Below are 25,046 nucleotides of genomic sequence, written 5' to 3' on the forward strand. Positions count from 1 at the left end.
TTTCTTTTACCGCACTTTTACGAATGTTTTTATAGCAGGGACCCAAACTGGGATTCAAGTGGTTGATAAGCGCAATACTGACTGATCGACTCATTTGTTCCTGAGGATGGTTTCAGATTGAAACCGAAATCAACTAATTATATAAATTATAATACCACAAAATATATGGTGTTTTATTTATCTTTGCGGTCTTGAGCTCAATAATTAACCAAAAAGTTAAAATACACTTATAAGGCTATCAACAAAACTCGAACATTTTTTTATTAAGTTACTAATTCGATACCTGCAGTTATTAAAACGATATCACTTGGTTAATTTCACAAACTCAAAAAACACTTTAATGGAATTTTTTCCTTTAGAAAGATATTTAGGGGATGTTTAGATATAACGCTGTGAACCCAGCTTTGCAAGATCTTGGCGATAGTCACTATCTCTGGTTAACAAATGGCTTTGTAGTGTTTTATCCATTTCGTTGCAAAGATAATTTCAAATCAATATGAGTCCTTTTTAACAATTCTCACTTCCAATAATATGCATACAATGCAGCCAATTACTTGCTTTGAAGATACAAAAAGAGTGAATTGCCGAGATTTTTCATCTTATCGCCCTAGTAACTTCCATTCCCAGCGAAATGGTTGCTACCCTGTAAGGAAGTCACTAACTAGTGATACCAGTTTCTGGTTCAGAACTAGACCTAAAGTAATAGTTCGATAGTAACCAGATTATCTCTAGTTCAAAAATCGACAGCTAGGGTTTTTATATATCATATTTAATATACATCTGATAAATATGCTATCTCCAAAAACACTGATGCTACTTTCAAGGAGCTTCGACTTTGAGTATGCTTTTTTCCGCACAATTCTAAGCATATATCTCGCCATAGATCCAATATAGTACATTTATACAATAACAAGGAAGGAACTTTCACATAAGTCAATTCATATTAAACATGCCTAAGTCTTTCAGAAGGCAATTTCGGGGAATCCGAAACATTGCATCGAAACTCGAAATGGGGATTGTCATATATTCTGTGGAAAAAGATACTAGTTTAAATATTTCAAATTTTCGCCTGGATCAGTACTATGTATCTTAGAATGGGAGTACATATTTCCATTGCAGATACATATTTATAAAGTGGTTTGGACCTATCGAAAAAAAGGATACAATTGTATGGGAAGCAACATATAGAATTTGGGTTTGGTTTGGAACCAACTAAATAGTACTGTGGCGAATGTTGACATCACTAGGCTAGTTAATAAACACCTAACAACAAAAACATGAAGCAGCCACTCTTATGTTCATGTACACATTAAAGCTAGGCAAACTTATGTACAAGATACTTCACACACACAGATGTAGTCATCAGCCGAGGTTGTTACTCACACATACACACGCATATATGTAGCTCAATTACCAAGCCGGAGATACAGCAGTTCTAGAAAGCGAAACGCCTAGACCTTAGTAGAAATATGCGGACGAGGCAACAGAGAGTATAAAAGCAGCGCAAGCTGAGGAATGATTATTCAGTTTGATTTAAACACGCTGTTGTGAAGTACGTGATATTGACGTATAATTGTGCTACTCCGAAGTAGACTAAATAAAGACTATATTGCAATACTGAACATTGGGAGTTATTTATTCGACAATTTAGCGATTCGAACGTTTGCAGAAGGTGTATAATAACAAGGAATTCCCAAAATTCGTTACAGTACGAACAAGAGAATTAGATCTAAACTGTAAATTTGTACACTAGTTTCGAACAATTGAGAAAGTGCCAATAAAAGAACTAGTTCTAAAGTGAACATTTGTATGCAGTTCAGAACTACAGAAAAGGTAATGCAGCGGCGACAATTTTCACCGCCTAGGACATAGCCATATTAAATTCGCCAGTTGACAGCATTGAAAAGAGATAGAGAGTAAACTAGTTGTGGTTCCGAATGCACCAGAAGCGCACCAGCTTTGAACTAGAGATTTTCCCTACAGGGAAAAAAGCGGATACAAAATCGATAATATAGCAATATGACCGGGGTTGTGTAGCGCAATATATAGCTTCTGCAACCCAATTGTCAACCTCGCCTTCGAGCGGCGAATCCCGTTTCACTAACAGACGAGACTCTGGTGACCCAAAACTCCTCATGGAACTTGTGGGTGGGGAGGGAGGGATGGCCTGAACGTTTAATGTGGTCATATAAATCGTTCTCGAGATGGTCGGGCTAGCACCTTAATGGTGATGTGTTACCGGAGCGTACCGGATCTGTATCCGGCAAAGGACCATCACATCGATAACACGCTACAACAACAACAACCGGCGATGATGTTAGAAAAATTTGCGTATCGACTTAATGACGTCGGTTTTAGAAAACGCTGGCAAATATACCCGTATTTATGTATGTAGATTGATTTTGTAATAGGGGAGTATGAGTAACATAAAAACAGCTGACAATACCGAATGTATTGCGGTTTCGTTGAAACACAAAATATGATCCAGCTTGCCTTTGTATATATAAGGACTGGTGCAAAAAATTGTGCAAAATAAAAAATACCCACAAAGTGCTAACAGTTACTTTGATTGACCTTTGGTTTTTATAAGCATGGAAATACATAGTTTTATCAATGGGAGGTTAAGAAATTTTAAATAATTATTCGTTTCTGTTCGTATGATCGAACTTTTCTGCAGAGACTTTTTATCAAGTTTTGTACAACGGTTTTGTGCACTTTTAGCGATACTGTTCGCCACATTCTTTTTACTTATGTAATGATTATCGGCGGTTTTTCTGTATTCAAAAGTTTTGCTTTCATCAGAACCCAATATTGCTGCATTTTCCGCGACTCAGGCACGTTGGCTGAGTTGAAGTTTTCTCTAACATAATTTACATCATTATCCTTGAACCACTTTAGGGTAATACGAGCGCAATCTGCTGGAGCCAAGTTCGGCAAAAATATATTTGGACCATTATGACGACGTAGCAAGAGCAGAACAAGTTTTTGAAGACACTCTTTCTCGTAAATTTCAGCGTTGAAGGTTCCCAACGTAAAGAGCGACATCGATTTGTGCCCGCATTGACAAATAAAAACGCGAAACCAGAACCGTTCTGCCAAACTTCTCTATATGGAAGGCTTTTTCTGAACTAGCAATCTCCTCTTCAGACATCAAACAGTAAAATTTGGTCTCATAGACCCTACGTACAAGGGAAATGCTTTTTGACGTCTGTTTTGCACCTCGTTTTGGAACTTTTTTTTTTACCTTTTAATACCATTTCTATGCTTGATTCGTGTAACTTGCACAGGTATTGTTTTTGGCTAATTTGGTTACATTTCTAATTGACATGAATAGGGTTTTCCTAATTAGGGATACATTTTATTCTTCAACTGGACGTCTGCTGAGTTTAAGCGGCCACTTCTTGGTTTGTCCTTCTCTAATCCACCTTCCTTCAAGCGCAAACCCGTTCTGCGGGGAATGTCATAGGACGATCCTGGTAGTTTCGCCAAATTTTTGTATAACTAGCATTGGGATTATTTTCCAAAGGTACATCATTTTTTCAAGTAGCTCTTGGTTTGTATTAATTGTTCTCGTTGTTGAAGGATTGACTTCAGAAGCTAACAATTCAGAAACAGTTTATTCAAATGTATTGTCATAACAAAAAGAACTTATAGGAAGTTCTAAATTGTCAGAACCTTCTGTACCAGTCCTTGTGTGTTTTTATATTTTGAAAATCTTGCAAGACGATACATTTTGGACACACTTTTTCAAACATACCATGGACAATGCAACGATGTGCTTATTACTATTTGCACGCATATACATATGTTTGTATTGTATAGAGATATATTTATAAACTTACGATATCTTCTTCGGGTATTGTTGTACAAGAAGTTCTCACATGCCGTACACGATGTATAACATCCAAACTGAGTCTATGCTCCTCGCGTATTGCTTCAACAGCAACACGTGAAGTTAAATGGCCGCCATCGGAAAAGGAACGTATACGCACACCGCCATTTTCGTCGGTGGTTAAGCAAACAGATTTAAAACGGTCGATCACCGTTCCTTGTATTTGATTAACGGTCAACGAATTTCCCATGTTAATTGTAAAACGCAATGCAAAAACCAAGACAATCAAAAGCACAAAAAAGAAATACTTATTTAATTACCCACACACACACACACACAAGCATGAGCGAACAATGGTCGTAAAAACGAATACTATTATAAGTATGTATGTAAAAGTATTATTAGTATCACTCCTTCGCTTCTTTGGCGCATCAAAAAATGTATAAGAACAACAAACAACTAAAGATAGCCCGTACCACGGAGGCGACGTCAATGTGTGAATTAGAAATAATAGTTAACATCTGCGTGCAACGTCAAATAACAGAACGTGCACCTCTCTATTACATTATTAAGCAATTGTGGAAGTTGTAGGGTAAAATTTGTATCTCTAGTACCACACACCTCAAAGTTTCCGGTCAGACTGAAATATGCATAATGCTCACAATATCAGCAGCATCCATTACAAAATCTTCTGGCAACAACATATAACCATATTTTTCATAAGTAATAATAAGCAACGAATAGAGCGGTAAAGAGAGGGGGGCGCAGGCCCGTAGCTACGCACGGGCGTGGACGGGCCTTGCCCGTACAAGTGAATCTTTGCCCGTACAGAGAGTAAGTACAAGAAAAAACCGATGTTTGAAAAAATTTTGGCATAAAAATCACTCAAAATTTTGCATATTAAATGGTTGAAGTTTTCAGTGCTAGTGATGTGATTGGATAGCATTGGAGAATCGGCACACCTGTGTTTGTTGACACTACTTTGAGTTCGAGTTATTTTTATCGATGTGGAAATTTGGTATTACCATTGTGACAAATGTTCCCAAACTGCACAAGCATGCACCAAACATTCATCGAATTCTTCGGATAATGGGAATTCGGCCTGCCCACCAATGAACGCGCCTTCTCAACGTTACGGATGATCAGCCATGACTGTGTCTTGTTTTCGTCAATTAATTCATCCGAGAATAAGTTTTCCAAAATTTTTATTTCAAATCAATATATAAAAAATAGTTTAATTAAGTAATCACTTTGATAATCAAATTTCTAATAATTGGAATTATTGAATTATTAGTGTGCTTATAAGTGATAATAACCCGGTGAGAGATCGGAACTGGATTTTGGCTGGGTACCAGCTGGATTTTCCATTTCTTCGCTCGATTCTAGAATAGACAACGGCCAGTCCCTAGTTCTACGATTAATGCCTACTTTAGAGAGGTATTGTTAGGGAATTCCAAGCAGGCACTGACTAGGAAAACCCAGTACAAAAAAGTGACAAAAATGTATTACGCAACTTGACAACATATGCAATAACCTATTTATTTACCATCTCTGCATTGAGCATTTCTGTAATTTCTGTGCATTTCATTATAAATATATCGATTAAGGTCCTAATCATAATTTCTACTTTGTTTTCAGTCAGTTATTACAGACAAAATCCAGTCTAGTGTTTTTCTTGATCTTGATGTTTGAGTAAACAGTTGCTATATATTCTAAACCGTTTCTGAAATTGCATATGCGAATTGCGAGAATATTAAATTGATAATAAATCTTATTAGGCCACAGCTAGGCAATTCAACTCAGGAAATGTCTATCCAGTGCCAGTAACATTCAATCGACATGGGGTTTGTCTTACATGGAACTGTTATGCACCCATTAGGATGTGCGTCAAGTTAGCAGTACCACTTTTAAAAATCAAAATCAAATATAGCTATTTAATTTTGACTTATCTTGTTTGGTTGATTTTCACTACACTATTTAATTTTCGTTTTTTACCGTTTTTTTTACCGTGGAATCGAAATTTGATTTTTAAAAGTGGTAGTTCTCACCTGACGGACATCTCATGAGGGTTATCGTAATTATTATAGAGAGAACCAACGCAGTATTTACTGTAGCAATTTTGTCATTAAAAATTTTGTCTAATTTCACACCACGCAAAAACCTGCCCGGTATTTACGAAGAACATCCTGCTTTGGTAAAATATATCAAGACCCTATTTAGGAAATTCAAGAGGAAGTATCTATCTAGTGCCAGTGAAACGCAATGGAGATAAAGTTTGCCTGACTTGAAACTGGCTGTAGATTGAATTAGCACAAAAAAGATATCCAGCTTTTGGTAAGTGAGTAAAAAATAGCAGGTAAAGTTCATGATATTTTGTTTTATCTTTTTTATTTCAACATAACACAGTACATCGTGCAAACCTCGTCGCTACTATTTAAAAAAATGCAAAAGTCTTAATGTTAACTTTTGTGAAAAATGTAACACTTGTTTGTTTTGGTCCAACTTGAGTGCTATTGAATTTGGAATTTCTCCAAAACAAGTGCGTGAAATATCTTGAAACTCACTATTGAAAAACTGTTTCTATGTTAAACTTCGGTGGCATTACACGTCTCCAGAAATACAAAATGAAGTAATTGAAATCATGGCTAAATCAGTTAGAGAATCAGTAGGTTCTGATGCGAAAAATGCTGACGTTCCATGGTTTACGATAATGGTAGACGGAACAAAAGACAAAAACAACCGAGAGAATATAGCTATCGCTCTCAGATACGTGAAGGAAGGAAAACCTCGAGAGTCACTACTCGATATTATTACAACTAAGGGATTGGACGCTAAAACATTCACCGAAAAAACAATTGAAACATTGCGTGAGAATAGTATAGATTTGTCGTGTCTTTTGAGACAATGCTATGATGGAGCTAATGTGATGAGTGGTAAAAGAGGAGGTGTTTCTGGTCTCGTGGAACAACACCTAAATCGTAAAGTTCCTTACATACACTGCTTCAACCATCGTCTCCATCTCGTTGTTGTAAAAGCGGTGTCTGAGAATGATTCGCTGAGGAACTTTTTCGATATGTGTGTGATGTTACATGAATTTTTTCACCATCCCAAAATTTCTTCTTCATATGAAGTAAAAACCATAGTGCGATTGCTACCGCAATGATAGTCCGGTCACTTTGCAATTACACAGGTTGTGTCATCTAATTACCCTGAAATAAATCGAGTGCTTGATGAAGTAGTTACCCAGTCTAAATTGTTCAATGGAGAAGAAAGAGCAAAAAGTATTGGAATCAAAACAGTCATAAAAACGGAAGAATTTAGGTTTTGTTTAATTTTTGCTAAAAAGTTTCTGGGGATTTTACATCCAGCGGACACTGCAATGCAGTCACGAACAGCGAGCTTGAAAGACGGACTAGAAGTCATATTCAGTTCTTCAACAACTTCAAGTTATGAGATCAAGCCGGAAGGATTTTATATTAATTTTGGAAGATGCGTATAAGGTCATACCCATGACTGAACCCATTAACGAAACAATGTCCAAACGAAAAATCAAACAACTCAGCATCGAAGCTACATAACTGAGACCAGATTACCTTCATACTCTGCGAATCGCGCCACTGATGGGAACCTACAAGAGTCAAATAAGAAGCTGAAAGGAATTTACAATGAATGCCTTGATCTTATAATAAACGAAATCAAGCGACGCTTCTTATCAGCATCAAGAGCTAGTTACTGCGATTTCCAACATTAGCAAAATCAAAACGAATGATTTGAATAGCTTTAGAGAACTAGGTAATTTGAAGCATTTACCATCAACTCAAAATTTTTCCCTTCAATTTTACTAGCACTTATAAATTTACATGTTTACAGGTTTGAAAGTTCCCAGCGAAAAAGAATTGGCAGTCGTGAAAAAATTTTTCAAGAATCGAAAGGAACAGGCTAGGATAGGATAGGATAGGTTAGGTGGTAGCTGCCCTGATAAGGATAGCTCACTTGGACAACACGAAGGTCCGTTGTGATACCACATACACCAAAAATAACGGTGACCTAGATCCAGCTACTTAGAGAATCGTTGGGTAGCAACGATAAAGCTCCGAATGATACCGATCTCAACTTTGGATATATCCTCGGGAGATCCAAGTGAGTCGCGACCGAAGTACTTTCGCCTAATTCTGGCAAAAGCTGGACAATCAAGCATAAAGTGATTTGGTGATTCCACCTCATCATCCTCCATACAGCTGCAGCAGGATGGAGTTTCCAGTATATTGAGACGTACCGCATGGATACCCATGGGACAGTGCCCTGTCAAAACCCCAATGACCATTGATAGGTGAACCTTAGTGAACCCAATTATTTCAGCAGACCTCCTGCCATCCACTTTCGGCCAGAAAGATCTTGCTACCCTGCAAGACGTGGTATCCGCCCAACGTTTGCTGAGCTGATTCGAGGCCCAGCTATGGAGGAGCAATCCACAGGTGGCCAGCGGGATCCCGAAGTCCCTACAGCCATCTTCATCCGGTTCAGTTGTACCGATGCGGGCTAAGAGATCCGCTTGACAGTTACCCGGGATATCACTATGGCCCGGGACCCAGATAATCTTAATTGTAAAATAATTCGATGCAATCGCAAGCGAGGTCAGGCACTCCCAGACCACCCTCGATCGCACTGTAGTTGAGCTCAAGGCCTTGATAGCCGATTGGCTATCAGAGTAGATGTTAAATTCCCTAACCGTGGTAGCACTGGATAGCATTCCATCCACCGCATCCTTAATCGCAGCAATTTCCGCTTGGAATACACTGCAGTGATCAGCCAACTTAAACTTGCGGCTTAAATTTAGCTCTTGACAAAAGACCCCCCACCAACCTTTCCATCCAGCTTTGACCCATCCGTGAACAAGTTAACCGGTCCCATGCCCCAGATAATTCCTCTTCCCCAATCCTCTCTCTCTGGAATAACTGGGGAAGGGACAGGGAACAGGCTAACGATGGAAAAAAGTTGGAGGTACTTTTCAGATTTCGTGAAGCTTTCAGTGATACGTTCGAGCTGATGGCAGCTGTTGAGACATTTGGGTGCAGTACAGCAACTTGCGAATCAACGTTTTCGGGATTGACCGCAAGTAATAGGCCGCAAGGCCTTTCCATGACCCATGCCCGCATGGCTGATCTCGTCTACTTAGCTTTTGAAAGACATCGCACACGTGCAATTAATATCGATATGATTCTCCGAAAATTTAATAATAACAAAAATCGTAAACCGCCATTGTACTAAGTATCTATTCTTAACAATATTTTTTGTATGTTTCTTTTAAGTATTAATTGAAAATTGAATTTTCTAATTTATTTTATTTATAACTATTTAATTATATAATAAAATAATTTATTATAAAAAAATGTATTACACAAATAATTTTAACCATTTAATTATTTATTTTTGCAAACTTTTAATCCTGCCCGTCCTTCGATAGTGTCTGTCCGTATAGTTGGTTAGGTCTGGCTACGGGCCTGGGGTGCGTGCTGGAGTGTGAATTTTTTTTAACCTAATTATAATACAGGACGATGCCGACGATGTGACAGCGCTATGTTTGGTGGCACCCATTGTTTTACAATACAAACAATAAACAATTCTATTGCATGCAGAGGGCTGACAAATACTATGAGCAACAACACGCCTAGTGCTACAGCACACAGCTCTAGGAGAGTTTATAGTTAAAGCTCACCAACCGGGCTGTGTCGGAATTAACAGGTGGCTTTTACTGAACAACATTGTAACGATGTATGTATGTAGTACCAAGCCAGCTACAGATTGGGGCGTGTTGTGTGAATAGCAGGCTATTTTTAGGTTTTTGTTTTATTTCTAATTTTTTTGTTTTTGTTTTTCGATTAATGTTGAACTAAAATCAATGGAGTGTAAAACAGCAAAGTTGGGTGCGATAAAAGAGCAGACAAATTGTATTTGAACAGAGCACAAAGTATGTACGTATTAAGGGTAGTAAGCACAAAAGTGGTATAACAAATTGTGATAGAACTTTGTTGAGATTATCCGTACTCACATATGATGAATTTCATATCAAAACCTATAAAAAAAGGCACATTTTGAACACGACTCCCTCAGATTTTGATGAAATTTTGCATAGAGCTACACTTTACCTATATAAACACAACCTCATTTTTAGAAATTGCAATTTTGAAAAATTGTGGGCGTGGCAAGGTGTCAAAATAGTGAAATGTGCGTGAAAAATTACGGTAACAGGTGCTTTTGTGATAACTACGGAACAGCTCAACCGATTTCAGAAACCTTGATACCATGGGAAAGGTATCGAATCGAATTTCGAAAATATACACTGTAAAAAAATTTTATTACACTGAAAAATTTTTTGTTTCAAAAATAAAATTTTAAACTTGGAAAAAATTCAAAGGCCAAGTGTTTTAAAATAAAATATATTTTTATTAGAAAGGTCTATTGAATATACATATACAACATATCCAAAAACTAAAATTACGCTTTTTTCTTTTTTTATAAATTTTTTTAAATAAATTCATGTTTATAAGCCGATTCGAGTACCTTTCCAATGGTATCAAGTTCTTTGAAATCGGTTGAGCCGTTCCGTAGTTATCACAGCTCAAAAGTACTATGACATCAAAATATAGAGATGAATTTGTTTAAAAAATTTTATAAAAAAAAGAATAAAGCGTCATTTTAGTTTTTGGATATGTTATATATGTATATTCAATAGACCTTTCTAATAAAAATATATTTTATTTTAAAACACTTGGCCTTTGAATTTTTTCCAAGTTAAAAATTTTATTTTTGAAACAAAAAATTTTTCAGTGTAATAAAATTTTTTTACAGTGTATATTTTCGAAAGACGATTCGAATACCTTTCCAATGGTGTCAAGATATTTGAAATCGGTTTAGCCGTTCCGAAGTTATCACAGCTCAAAAGTACCTATTACCGTCACTTTTCACGCATTTTTCACAACTTTGACACCTTGCCACGCCCACAATTTTTCACAAATGCAATTTATAAAAATGAGGTTGTGTTTGTATAGGTAAAGTGTACCTGTATGCAAATTTTCATCAAAATTTGAGGGGGTCGGGTTCAATGCATATCGGTTTTGATATGAAATTCATCACATGTGACCCGGTCTATGAAATGGTGGCTTATGACTCAAAAAAGAAATTGCGAGAAACAGCTGTTAAAGATAAACAATGCATTTCTTCAGTTTCTTAGTGGTAGTAATTTTTTTTGAGTCATAAGCCACCTTTTCATAAACCGGGTCACATATACTGGATGCGGCCATAGTGTTACTGGAATTTGTTTGACGCAAATACTCTTGGCAAATAATAGACGTTTTCTAGGACCTAGTTTAATTGTTCTCTCGAGATGAGATCTGACAACTCAAGGGAGCACGACTCAAGTTGGAAGAGAAGCTCAGCGAAAAATGCCTTCCGAGGTTATCGCGCCTAGCATTTATTTTTTTAACACTCTGATAGCAAATCTACAATGTTTTGATAATATTTCGATAAATTTAAGATAACTTTCTGAACAAATCGTAGTTTTTTGGTAAAAAATCGATGACTTTTTGATACCAAATCCATAGGAAGCCGACAACTCGTTCATAAAAAATCGGTATAAAACTTAGATAACAAACCGATAACTCCTTTATAAGTAACGTATAACGAGCCTATACAATATTGCATCCTCCTTTCCTATCGCACTCCCACTTCCACATGCACACCTACTCCCACTCATACTGGAAAAGAAATGCCCCTTCCACTTTTCTTTGCACCTGCACGCCAAATTATACTACCAATCACTCCCTCCTCTTTTCCAAAATTTTATATACGGGATACTATCATCTCTAAGCCGATACTAATTAGTGACTCGTATGCACATCAACAAATCAATCATTATGTCTACCCATATGTCCATACGAGCAGCGGAGAGTGACGAACAAACACATGCATATATCTGAGATACTCCCAAAAGTATACAATCAATTGTGCAAGTATCACTCACATATACACGCGCATGGGCTATGAGAGAAGCTATAAAATCGTGCATCTGTAGTTATAGCTGAGAAATTTATAGCTGATGGCTAACTAGTAAATTCTAGAAATAGAAGCGCCTAGAAATATGTCAACGAGGAAACCAGACAGTATAAAAGGCGGCAACAGTTGAGGCACGACAATCAGTTTGATTTAAGCAATCTATCAGTTGAGAAGTGTTATTGTGAAGTACTTTAATAAAGGCCATTTCGCATTATAGAACAGTGGAGTTATTTATTCAACATTTTAGTGATTCGAACGTTAGTAGAAGGTTGCAAATAAGAGGAATTTCAGTAAATTCATTACAATAGTAATCACATGACCAAAAAAATGTCGAAGAAATGTTGAGAATTTTGAAGGTCTATTAAAAACACGCACACATTCATTTTTGTATCTACAAAGCTTCGCCATCGTACACAATCTTTGGTTCAACATTTTAAACTTTAGGAATACGCTTTCACTTTATCTCTCCCTTCTCTTCCACTTTCTCTACCACTTTTTCACATACTTTTCGTTCACTTTATCTCTTTCTGCTTTTTGCTCACTCCAAGGCGAGTCCATACCAGATTATGGCAAAGCGAAATCAACCTATGTAATTCGTTGTGCAGACTAATGTCAAGTCAAAAGAAAATTTGCAATGCATGTCATATAAGTTTTTCTACGTTCCTTGCTCTCCTCTTTCTATATTCTCCCATCTATTACTTTCTCTCTTCTTCTCTTTCCATCTTCCATCGGTCCCTAGACTTTTCTAACAAATCGCGCCAAAAATAAAGTTTTTTGAATTTGACGAATTTAACGATTTTCGTGATTAAAAGCAAGGCGAATTCAGTACCAGGTATTGTTATCCCTTCAGCTGATTGCTTCTTCTTGATATTTTCCCATCAGCTGATTGCTTCTCCTTGACATTTGGTACGACAATATGCCAGTTAATCGAAACCAATGCTAATTTACTTTTGACTTGAAATTCGTCTGCAATTGGGTTGACTTCGCTTTGCCACCACCTCGTATGAATTCACCTTGACTAAATGTTATCGGTTCCTTTGTTATAGACTATGGGAGCCTTATCGCTTGTTGGTGGTGGCGAATTTCTGGATCATTACATCAAACTCTACTTTTACAAGGCTTATTTTCATGCAAGGCGAATCCATACCAGGTGGTGGCAAAGCGAATTCGACTAATTCGCCGTGCAGAAGAATGTCAAGTCAAAAGAAAATTTTTATTGATTTCGATTAACTGACATATTTTAGTACCACGCGTTGTATGGAAAATAATCTAGAAGAAGCAATCAGCAGTTGGGATAACAACAACTGGTACTGAATTCGCCTTGGTTTCATGTAACTTATTATTACACTTTACATATTTAACACTGAATACTTTCATATTTCATTTACCACAAAAGCTTTTGAAAATAGTTTCAATAATTTCGTAAACCTGTCGAGTTTATATAATTTTTCCAATCATTACAAATTCAAGTCGAAAAGATTAAAATTCATTAATTTTACAAAAATTAGCTGTATTTGCAAAAACACTGGAATTTCTATTAACTCTATAGTTATTATTTAAATATTACAAGGCAAATCTAAATTAGTGCGTCCCAACGCAAAGAATAATTTTTTTAACCATTAAAAAATTTAACGATAGTCACTAATGGAGATAATGAAACCGTCATTAACTTCACGCTCCACCACGAAAACCAATAAAGGCGTTTCTAAAACTGCAATCCACAAGACGAAAATTGGCAAATGCCAACGTCCCAGTGGAACAATACATCGTAATCCATATTTGAATTTTTTGAGCGATTTTCGTCAACGTAATACAGGACTCTCCGCTGTGGAAACAATTAAACGTGGCGCTAAAGAGTGGATGAGTATGGCAAAAGAGGATAAATTGCAATACATTGAAAAGGTTAGTAGACTTTATTTCAATTTAAAATGAGGAGCTCTCAGTATCTATGATAAATAGTATTCGTATACTTTTGTGGTAACAGATATTTCCGTGAGAGTTTGTATGTTTTTCAATGATACATATATGAAAACCTAGTTAGCAATTTGGTAATATAATGAAAAAATTACGAAAAAACATTATATACATGTAATATGATTTGTATAAGATAAAAACTGATAAAAACTTAAAACTACATTCTTAGGCTAGTCCTGTAGCCACCAAAATTTTAAGGTATCTTTTGAGGTTTTCACATCTCTGGAAGGTATACTCATTTCGAATCGAAGTTCGCCTTCTTCAGGTTGGGAGAGTTTAATCGATTTGTCTGTCGCTCTACGGTGTCTGTGGTACAAAATAGGTACAGCATCATCATTTTGCACCAACTTATTTTTGTCAAGGTAGATAAATGCCTCTGGCGGAGTGAATCCTAATTTCAGAGACTCTTTTATATAATTTTCGTTGATGTAGAATGGCCCATTTATAAGGTTATTCATATCGCAGTTCAAGCATCTTTGTATGTGATTTCTTATAAGGTTAATTATGTAATTATCTATCCTGTGAACCTTGGCTTTATTATATAGTTGGCTATTGGGATAGTATTGTTTGTAATCACTTAGTGGTTTCCTATAAAGTGATGTGCATACTCTTAGACATTTGCGTTCAAAAATTCTAATTCTTTCCATGTAGGATGGAGATATGTTGAACCATATAGGAGCGGCGTATGTAAGTATGGGTCGTATTAAACATTGGTACATGATTATCTTGACTCTGGATGATACATGTCGTGAATAGAACAAGTTTTTATATGAAAAGAATGCACTACTGGTTCGCTCCAACTGTTTGTTTACATGAGTGTTAAAGTATAGGAACTTATCTAGGTTTATTCCTAGATATTTTACATTGTCCCGCACCGAAATATTTGAGCCGCTTGTGCTTGCTTTTATTCCGAATTTTTTCCAATTTTTTTCGTGTGTCTTGGCTACAATTTTTAACAGGGGGCCTAAACAAGATTGTCTCGCATTTGTTTGAGTTTATTTTAAGGTGCCAATTTTTTGTGTATGTTTCTATCTCATCAAAGGTTTTTTGAAGATTTGAGTTTATGTCATATATAGTATTCTCTGCGTGATAGATGACGAGGTCATCAGCATATGAGATGATATTTTCAAAACTATTTATAAGGTCCAAAGTAAAAATGTTAAAGAGTATTGGAGAGTTTACTGTTCCTTGCTGCAACCCATTTTCCATTTTGAAATTTTGGGAGCTTTGCATTACACCATTAGATATTGTGAATTGTTTTTTGTATATCATGTTGTAAGTTAACATTAACAGATGCAGAGGAAATTTGTATTTAATTAATTTAAATATTAGACCATTCAACCATAGTCCATCAAATGCTTTTTCTAGATCAATCAGACATGCGCCTGTACAATATTTTTTATGCCAGTTCCAGTTGATGAATGAAACAAGACAGTGAATTGCTTGCGTGGTAGAATGTTGGTATTTAAACCCAAATTGTTTTTCATTCACAGGACCCTTTTCGTTACAGAACTTTGTTATATTGATACTTACTAGTACTTCAAATACTTTGCTGATATTCGGAAGAAGGCTTATGGGGCGTAGGTTATTTATGATAGTATGATCTTTGCCTTTCTTAGGTATGACAATGGTTTTCGCTCTTTTCCAATTTTGGGGGAAGTAAGCGTTATTCAACATGTTATTAAATAACGAGACGTATTCTAGTATCATTATAGGTGGCAAATTTTTCAAAACTATATTTGGTATCCCATCCCAACCAGATGATAATTTTGCTGGAATGCTTCTAAAAATATTAATTACTGCTTCCGGTGTTGCGAAGTAATTTTGTGTTTGGTGGTCCTCAAGCATATTTGATTTAGTATTTACGTTAAATGTGGTTTTTGTGGGATGGAGAGTATCAAATTCGGCTTTTATTTCTAAAAACTTATTGAAACTCTGCATTACTATATTGTGAGTTGCATTATCAGGATCACTCTGCTTTATGGAATGAACTGATTGCATATATGAACCTATAGCGTTGAGTATGAGGTTTTGTTCTCTTATTACAAAGAAATCGGAAGTCTTCTCTATTTCACATTCTTCAATATTAGCCTCTGTAAGAATGTGTTTGTAGTTGAGAGGTATTTTAATTTCGTTAAGTTCTAGAGGGGTAAAAGGCTTGAAGTTTTTTTTTATTTTCTTAAACATATCTAATGAGTCTTGAGGATCTATGGCAATCAATTTTTTTTTTGTAGTAGTCGTTTGATACTTTGTTTATATTTTCTTTGAGTAAGATTTTAATTAATTTAAGTCTAGATTTAAGTTGTGATAGTATTTCGTCCCTGAGTAGTATTTCTCTTCTATTATGTGTTTTAATGAGTGTGAGGAATTTACTCTTTTCTTTATGCAATTTTGTGATAATGCTATTGTGATATATTTTATTTACGTCGTTAATTGGAAATTTGGGGACAATTTCTTCGATAGTATCTAAGATTATTCCGGATAAGGCGTTTAAGTGAGTGTCTATTTCTGAGTTTTCTAGATTTCTTTCTTTGGGTACCGGAGCTCCATTAGACAATTTTTGTAGAATTTTGCGATTGAATTTTTCTCAGTTTGTTCTTTTATAATCGAAATTCCTAGTTGCATTTTCTGTAAACATCACAAAGGGGTTAAGGTTAATGTCTCTTGAGACGTCCATTTGGATTGCATTATGGTCACTGTCATAATCGAGGGTATTAATGCAGTTTGTTGTGTCATTCATTTTTTCGAAAGATAGTCTGGAATCTATTATGCATATGTCAATAAAAGAATTGGCTCTGGGAAAGGAAGTTGTTGCTGAAGCGTAAAGCTGGCAGCGATACTTTATTTGGTTGTCATATATCCATTTTTGAAGAGTTTTGCCTTTTTGGTTGCCAATTGCGTTCCCCCAGTTACAATGTTTACTATTGAGGTCTCCTGCTATTAAGAAAAGATTTTCTGGGTTTTCTAGGCTTAATTTTTCAAATAATGTATTTAAATCCCTTTCGAAATCTCTGTTATTATTACCGCTTGGGTAATAGGCAGCTACGACATATAACGACTTCTTTTCTGCAGTCGGTATTTTTATAGCGCATGCTTCAAGACATTTTAATTTTGTGATGCCAGTGACGTTTGCGTATTTGATATTGTTTCGAATTAGTATACCTGTGCCTCCTCCTAATTTTGAGTTGGCTCTATCCTTGCGGATAAAGACATAGTTTTTAAACCAAAGTTTGTGTTTTTTATTTAGTTTAGTTTCGTTCAGAAGAACGATGTCTGGAGTGTGTTTTATTAAGAACTTTTCGAGGTCATACCTTCTAGGTTTGGTGACTAAGGAGTTAACATTAATGGATATTATATTAAGTGTTTTTGTAAAAGTGTTAGTTGTTTTAATCATCTAGTAAAGAAAAAAGAACGTCGATGCGAGCTCCTTGTTCTTGTTGTTGTTTTTGGAGAATTGACAATTGATCTTTTAGGTTATCCATTGCCTTTTTAAGTTCTAACAATAAGTTATTGGTTAGCTTTTCATTATTAACAGTTGGATTGGGTACATTTTGTGGTGGAGTCGATTTTTCAAATAGATCGGCAAATTTTACGTTTGGATTAATAAAGTTTTGCTGATTAATGGATTTTTCATGAATGTTTTTTTTCTTTTCTATAAGTTTTAGTTTAAGACTAGTATATTTTTCGCATCCCTTGTATGAAGCTGGATGCCCGTATTTTTTGCATAGGACACAATATAGTTTGCTTTTGTCTTCATTATCAGATTTTTCTATTTTGCATTCTTTGCTGTTGTGTGGTTGATCACATTTGACACATTTGGGTAGTAAATGGCAATTGGCTGCGCTATGGAAAAATCCTTGGCAATTGCGACATTGCGCAATATTGTCTTTTTTCAGAGGTTCCCAGTTTATACATCTATATAAAATGTTTTTTATTTTTTTAAGTGTATTTATGCTGCTTTCGGGTGTTATTTGTACCATGAAAATCGGCAACGCTGTTAGGTTTTTTCTAGATTTGTTTGTGGAAAACTGTGATACTTTAATAAATTTTAGGTTGTCATTTTGGTATTGTTGTAATTCTTTTAGAATTTGTTTTGGATCTGTATTTGCGTTTAGCCCTTTTAATAAATATGTTTTATTTTTCAGTGATTTTGGAGAGTATGTGAAGAATTGAACATTCGTTTTAATAAGGAAATATTTTACTAATAGGAATGTGTTTAAGTCTTCAACGTAGAGGGTTTGTTTTTGTTCCTTGTTTTCTTTGATTTTAAAGTTTACAATTTTTATGCCTTTAGTTAGCACTTCAATTAGTTTGTCTGGCTCAATGCCGTGGATTATGATCGGTGGCACTTTGTTTTTGTTTTTTTCGACACTCTTGGTATTTTCCGAAGGTTTGTTTGTCTCTGCGTAATTGTTATTTTGACCTCTATTTTCTGTCTGTGGCGTATTGTTTTTGGATCTCATTTGCATGTCACATGGTTGGTTTTGTTTTTGTGTAACATATTCTTTGAACTTGTTTACGCACTCTTCGTCGTCACTTTCCAGATCGAGAGCCGCGTAATAGTTATTGTTGATTAGTTTGGAAGCTGATGGCATATCCATATTGTTGCTTTTCCTTTTGTTGTTGGTTTGCACTTTTTCTGGGTACATGTGGTCTGAGACCATTATGTTATTTGAATTTTGAGCATGCTGTTCATGCATATTATTTGCATTTTTCGATTTTGTGTTTTTTTTCTTACAATTTGTGGTTTTAAAGGTTATGTATGATAGTTTATTCAATTTATTTGATTGGTTTTGTTGCACCTTGATAGAACACGAGTATAATAGTTTTTCGCGATCCGTAGTACGTCTGACACTCATCACAGTCGTGAGAGAAATCTCCCTTTCAAGGTGTTGCCAGCGCAAAATGTAGCTTATCCAACCCAATTGTCAACCTCACCTACCCGTGGCGAATCATGTTACTTTAACAGCGCGGCTCTGGCGACTCCAAGTTCCTCATGGATCTAGGGGGGCGGTATGGCCTGGAAGGTTTAATGTGGTCATACTAAATCGCTACCGAGATGGTCGGGCTGGTGCCTTAGTGGTGCTTGATACCGGAAAGTACCGGATCTGTATCCGGCAAAGGACCATCAACATCGATAACACTCCCCAAGGGCTTCGGGGAGTATCCTTATCGCTTCAACAACAACAACCGTCTAATTTTTGATCAGGCTCTAGCTAGCAGTTGGTAGTGGAAGTGACTGAAAAGCGGACTAGCTATCTTAAAATATGGATACATATTTTTCAAGGTATTGGGCAATCCGTATTGGAAAGGAAAAGAATGTAGGTCGAAGAAAGTATTGGTAATAAACCGAGACCGAAGCCAGAACCATGCCTGTAACCGAAACTGGGCCGAACCGAGCCATAACGAATTCGGAACCGAATTTAAATCTAGAAACGAAAGCAGAAGCTAAAACGGATAACTGAAACCAGAACCAAATCTGAAACCTAGACCGATACCGGGATCGAAACACGAACACATAACAGAGCGAAACCATAACCAAACCCAGATCGGATGTGGAACCAAAACCCAAGCCAAGCCCCGTCAGAAACGAGAACTGAAACATTGACCGAACTCGAGTCAAACCCAAGATTGATATTGAAACAAAATAGGTAAATCAGAAATATAAGGGAGAAAATAAGTCATTAGCGAAACCCGAGCAGAAACGGAAACCATAGCGAAAACTGAAATCATAATCAAAGTTGAAACCAAAATTGGTACTAACAAAATCGATTTCTCAGTCAAACATGAAATTTAAATCTGAATCGAAAGAGACCTTGGCCAAACTTAAATTGTATTTATTATTATCATTATTATAAGGCCTCGGTGTTGTTGATGTTGTTGTTGTAGCTATAAGGACACTGCCCGAAGGCCTTGGGGAGTGTTATCGAGATGATGGTCCCATGCCTAATGCAGATCCGGTACCAAGCCCGACCATCTCGGGAACGATTTGTTATGACCACATGCGACATTCTAGGCCATACCGCCCTCCCACCCCCTACATCCATGAGGAGTTCGGGGTCGCCAGAGCCTCGGCTGTAAATGAAACAGGATTCGCCACAGATAGGTGAGGTTGACAATTGCGTTTTTGGAGAAGCTATATATTGCGCTGGCAACCTGTCTATTTGGTATATTAGTCGCCTCTTACGACAGGCATACCTACCGCGGGTATATTCTAACCCCCTAACCCGCCTCGATGCACTGCTATCTTTATTTTGATCCATCGTTCTTGACCTTTCAGTCAGTCTATTGCTGTGTGTGGAGGCTCTTAATGTATTTGAGTACCTCCTCAGGTTTTTTAATCCATATCATGAAGGGATTAAGAGTCACGCTACTAGATGGGAGAGTCTGCCTTTGCCAGAGCGATGCATTCGCATAGAATGTGAGCCAGCGTTTCATCCTCCAACTAACAAAAACGACATTTGTGTATGGGATGAATTTAACTAAGTAAGGTTATATAGTAGACTACGGCGTCCCGTATAGTACCCAGTAAGAGTTCGTATGCCTCCCTGCTTAGATTAATGAGTTTGACTGATACTCTCGTTGCGGGGAATGTAAACAATTCGGCCTGCCCTTGCCGTGGGTATTCAATCCAGTTTTGTCAGAACTGCTTTTTTCCCATTTACTTGTGGGCTCTAGACCATTGAAAGCTGCTAAATCACCCAGCTGGGCTAGGTAGTCATTATTTCCATGTCGCTGATGCCCGGTAACCCATCGTAAAAAAACCTTGTTTTTGACTGTCAGATAAAATGAAATGCATTCATCCACTAGCTTAGAAGTTATAATGAGGAAACTCATCGAAGATATGTATATTGCATGAATTTCTGCCCGAAAATAGTTGGGCAGTGTTCCATTGGTATTGATTTCTTGAAGTTCGGCCCATGGACGCCAGCTCCCGTTACTCCGTCATCCATCCGTGAACCAGACCTCTGAATCAGGTTCAACATATGGAAGAGTTCATATACCATGTCATGTTACAGCTCTTTAGCATAGATATTTTGAAGTCTTACATGTCAACCTAATAAAAACGCCCTGTGGCAGTTTTCTGTCAAAAATTTCTCATCACATATAAATTGTATGAGAGCAACCGAAATTGAATTTACTGCGTAAAAAGCTAGGTTAGGTTAGGTTGAACTGGCCGGTCCATGAGGACCTCACATAGACTGAATAAGTCCGTAGTGTTACCAGAAGTTTGTTTTAGTGACCAAACTGAAAAACCCTATCAAAAATCAGGACCTATGTTATAAAATAACTCCGTTCTCTTGGCAAATACTAGAAGCTTCCTAGGATTTAAGCCAGTTGCTGCTTCTAGATCTGACAGCTGTATCACTCCTAATAGCTGGACTCTTGGCCTGGCAAGGGCAGGGCAATTTAACATGCAGCCGATCCATCTGGTTAAGGCTGGATGTACTTTAATGTAATTAAGACCATCCATAATCGCCCATTTAGAAACATTATTGAAAGCCTCGGCAATGTCTAAGAAGACTCCTAGAGCATATTCCTTATATTCCAGGGCTTTCTCTATGCTTATTATCATCCTATGCAATGCGGTGTCTAATGACTTGCCTTTGGTGTACGCATGTTGTGTTGTGGAGAGCAGCTTTTCATCCACGTTGGACTTTATGTACACATCTATCAGCCACTTAAAGGTTTTGAGCAGAAATGATGATAAGTTAATGGGTCTATAGTCTTTGGGATACACGTGACCTATCTTCCCTGCCTGTGATAGGAAAGCTACACTTGCAGTTTTCATTATTATTATTTTAAGCCATTCCACGACCGCCCTGTTTGAAACTTGTAGCATGGCCGGGAATATACCATCTGGGCCCGGCGATTTAAAATTACGTATTCACTGCCCATTCGATCTTGGTATCGGTCACCAAGCCCGACACTACCCGCTCCGTGATAGAAGTGTGAGTGCTGTCTGTCTGCTCTTCTAAACCATCTCCCGATGGGAAATTTGTATCGAGAAGCACCTCAAGGGATTCCTCACTATTACGTGACCGTTCCCCGTTCTCTTTATTAGTCCCTGGACTACATTTCCCCTTGCTAAGACTTTTCTCAACCGTGCTGTTTCGCTGGAGCACTCTATGTCCGTACAGAAATTTTTACATGAGGTTCTCTGCGCCCTGGAAATTTCACGCTTGTACATCCTCAGTAGATCCCTGTACTCGTCCCGACACGCTTCGCTTTCCGCGGTTTTTGCTAGCTTAAACATTTCTTTTACCTGTCTTCTTAGAATACTCAGCTCATTGCTCCACCAAGGCCAAGCTTTCTTATACGCAGTCATAAGCGTCCTTGTTAGGAATTCATTTGACTCCTCCAGTTCTTCCACATTGGCAACCTCTTTGGGTTGTCCCAGTTTCGTTTCCACCCGTTTCTGGAATTTAGTCCAGTTTGATGACCTAGGGTTAGGGGTTAGGGGGTCAGAATATTCCCGCTGTAGGCATGCCTGTGGTAAGAGGCGACTAAAATACCAGATTCAAGGGGCTGTGTAGCGCAACCCTTCAGGTTGCCAGCGCAATATATAGCTTCTCCAAACTCAATTGTCAACCTCACCTATCCGCGGCGAATCCTGTTTCACTAACAGATGAGGCTCTGGCGACCAAGCTCCTCATGGATCTTGAGGGTGGAGAGGGAGGGGATGGCCTGAAGGTTTAATGTGGCCACATAAATGGTTTCCAAGATGGTCGGGCTAGCACCTCTGTATCCGGCAAAGGACCATTACATCGATAACACTCCCCAAAGCCTTCGGGGAGCAACCTTATCGCTACAACAACAACATGACCTAGGGTTTCTAAAGGTTCCTCCCTTCTCTACCCTCTTTATGGGGATGCTGAAGCTGATATACGCATGGTCGGAGAAGGATGGTCTATCAAGAACCATCCAATCATACCTTAATATATCAAGTTCGGAGCTCAGTGTAATATCTAAAACATTGCTGGATGTTGGACCAATTTATGTAGGGACATTTCCTCTGTTGGCTATCTGCAAATTGGTTTGCAGGATGTAACAAAATAGAGATTTGCCTCTCTCGTTCGTATCTGCTCCTCCCTACGCATTGTGGTTCGCATTTGCATCCGCGCCTATGACCAACCGCCCTTTGCGCCCTTCGTCCTGTACTAGCCTCTTGCACTCCATCGGTGGAACCTCCGCAGCATTGGCCATGTAGCAGGTTGCCAGGATAAGTGCCTGCTTATTCCTTTGCTCAACGGCCACCACTACGAGGTCCTCAGTATCATCGGGACTTCTTTTCCTGAGTCGCATATAAATTTTGGCTGTACCAAAGGATATTTTTCCAAGCTGCGTGTACAATATATCCTCCGCCTGCTTGTTTATTTGGAAGATGTAGAACTGACCTTCCTCCGTAGGCCGAGATACAGTAAGTACCTTCCAATCCTGTGTCGGTATGTTCGGATTCTGATTCTGCAGAAGTCGTAGTTTATCCTCCGACTTTCACGCGTGGTATCCATACCTTAACTTTTGGTACCGTGGGGATTTGCGCTTTATCCACCACCTCAAACCGCGCGTTCGTGCCTTGCCTTTGGAGGTTTGGAACCACTTCCTCCAGCCACCGCAAGCTCGCGATGTTGTCGCACGCTATCATCTTCACAGCATTATACCATCCCCCCGAATCAAAGGTTGGAAGGGGTTTACTTGGTTGTTCCCGCATCATCTTAAGCATTAAGCTAATAAGCTCCTTTTCAACAGATCTCCACCTTTGCTAGTCATCTGTACGAAAGGACTGCTACGATCAAACAGCGCCACCCCCAGCGGGTAAGGGGGTAAGAATATACCCGCGGTAGATATGCCTGTCGTAAGAGGCTACTAAAATACCAGATTCAAGGGGTGTGTAGCGCAATCCTTCAGGTTGCCAGCCCAATATGTAGCTTCTCCAAACCTAATTGTCAACCTCAGCTATCCGCGGCTAATCCTGTATCACTAACAGACGAGGCTCTGGCGACCCCAAGCTCCTCATGGAACTGGGGGGTGGGGAGGGAGGGGATGGCCTGAAGGTTTAATGTGGCCACATAAATCGTTCCCGAGGTGGTCGGGCTAGCACCTTAATGGTGCTATGGTACCGGAGCGTACCGGATTTGTATCCGGCAAAGGACCATCACATCAATAACACCCCAAATCCTTCGGGGAGCAACCTTATCGCTACAACAACAACAACAACAAGAGGTTGTTAATGTCTTGACACCAGTGATGGGACATTGAAGTTTACTTCGGTCAAAGGAAAAGGGCTAGAAACTAGGCAATTCAGTAGTTTAGCCATAAATAATACGCCTAGCATTTCTCTACGACTAGCGAGAGTTGGAAGATTGATAAGCTTTAACCGACTAATATAAGGTGGAAGAGTATACTCAGAGTCCCAATGAAAATTCTTTAAAGAAAAAAGTAAAAGTTGCTACTGCATTGACTCAAACCTATCTACATGAACTTGATATCGCGGATTCCAGACCATTGATCCGTATTCTAGTATCGGTCTAACTAATGTGGTAAAAAGGGCTTTGGTTACATAAGGGTCACTAAATTCTCTAGACCATCTCTTCACGAATGATAGGACACCTCTAGCCTTATTTGCAGTAGTTATAATATGAAGGTTGAAACTAAGTTTAACATCCATCGTTACTCTCAAGTCAACAAAATAATTTACTGATACAAGGCAAAAATTATCAATTACGTAAGAGGCTGCTGACACAGATCTCCGAGAGAGGCACATGAATTTACATTTATTGATGTTCAGCGGCATGGAATTCGCGTTGCAACCAGCAACAAAGCAGTTTAAATCCGCTTGAAGCAAGGGACGCTCTTCAATAGACGCATAGCACCTAAAAATTTTCACATCATCATCATACATTAAAATCTTGGAATATTTTATTGTGGTACATATTTCGTTAATAAATAGCAAGAACAGAATTGGACCGAGATGACTGCCCTGTGGGACGCCAGAGGGAACCCTAATGACATGAAAGAGTATTTTTAAAAATTACTTGTTGCGTTCTACCTCAGAGATACGAAGATATCCACTGGGTGAGACCAGGTTGGAATCCAAGTCGATCCAGCTTGTGGATAAGCAAGGAGTGGGAAACTTTGTCAAATGCTTTATTGAAATCAGTGTAAATAACATCGGTGTGAAGATTTT

The 25,046-nt window shown here is 37.9% G+C and overlaps 2 protein-coding genes across 2 annotated transcripts in view; one reads left to right on the top strand and one right to left on the bottom strand.

Moving 5' to 3' along the window:
• The window catches only part of Pka-R1 (protein kinase, cAMP-dependent, regulatory subunit type 1), a 178,024-nt gene that overhangs the window by 97,776 nt on the left and 55,202 nt on the right, over positions 1-25,046 (bottom strand). The window lies entirely within an intron of this gene.
• The window catches only part of LOC137254108 (uncharacterized), a 31,261-nt gene continuing 19,541 nt past the window's right edge, over positions 13,327-25,046 (top strand). Inside the window, exon 1 of the mRNA XM_067791844.1 lies at positions 13,327-13,786. Coding sequence (XP_067647945.1) covers positions 13,529-13,786 — 258 coding nt within the window. The 5' untranslated portion in view covers positions 13,327-13,528. The remainder of the gene's footprint in view (positions 13,787-25,046) is intronic.

Source organism: Eurosta solidaginis, chromosome 5 (assembly GCF_040869045.1).
Source record: "Eurosta solidaginis isolate ZX-2024a chromosome 5, ASM4086904v1, whole genome shotgun sequence".
Taxonomy (NCBI): Eukaryota; Metazoa; Arthropoda; class Insecta; order Diptera; family Tephritidae; genus Eurosta; species Eurosta solidaginis.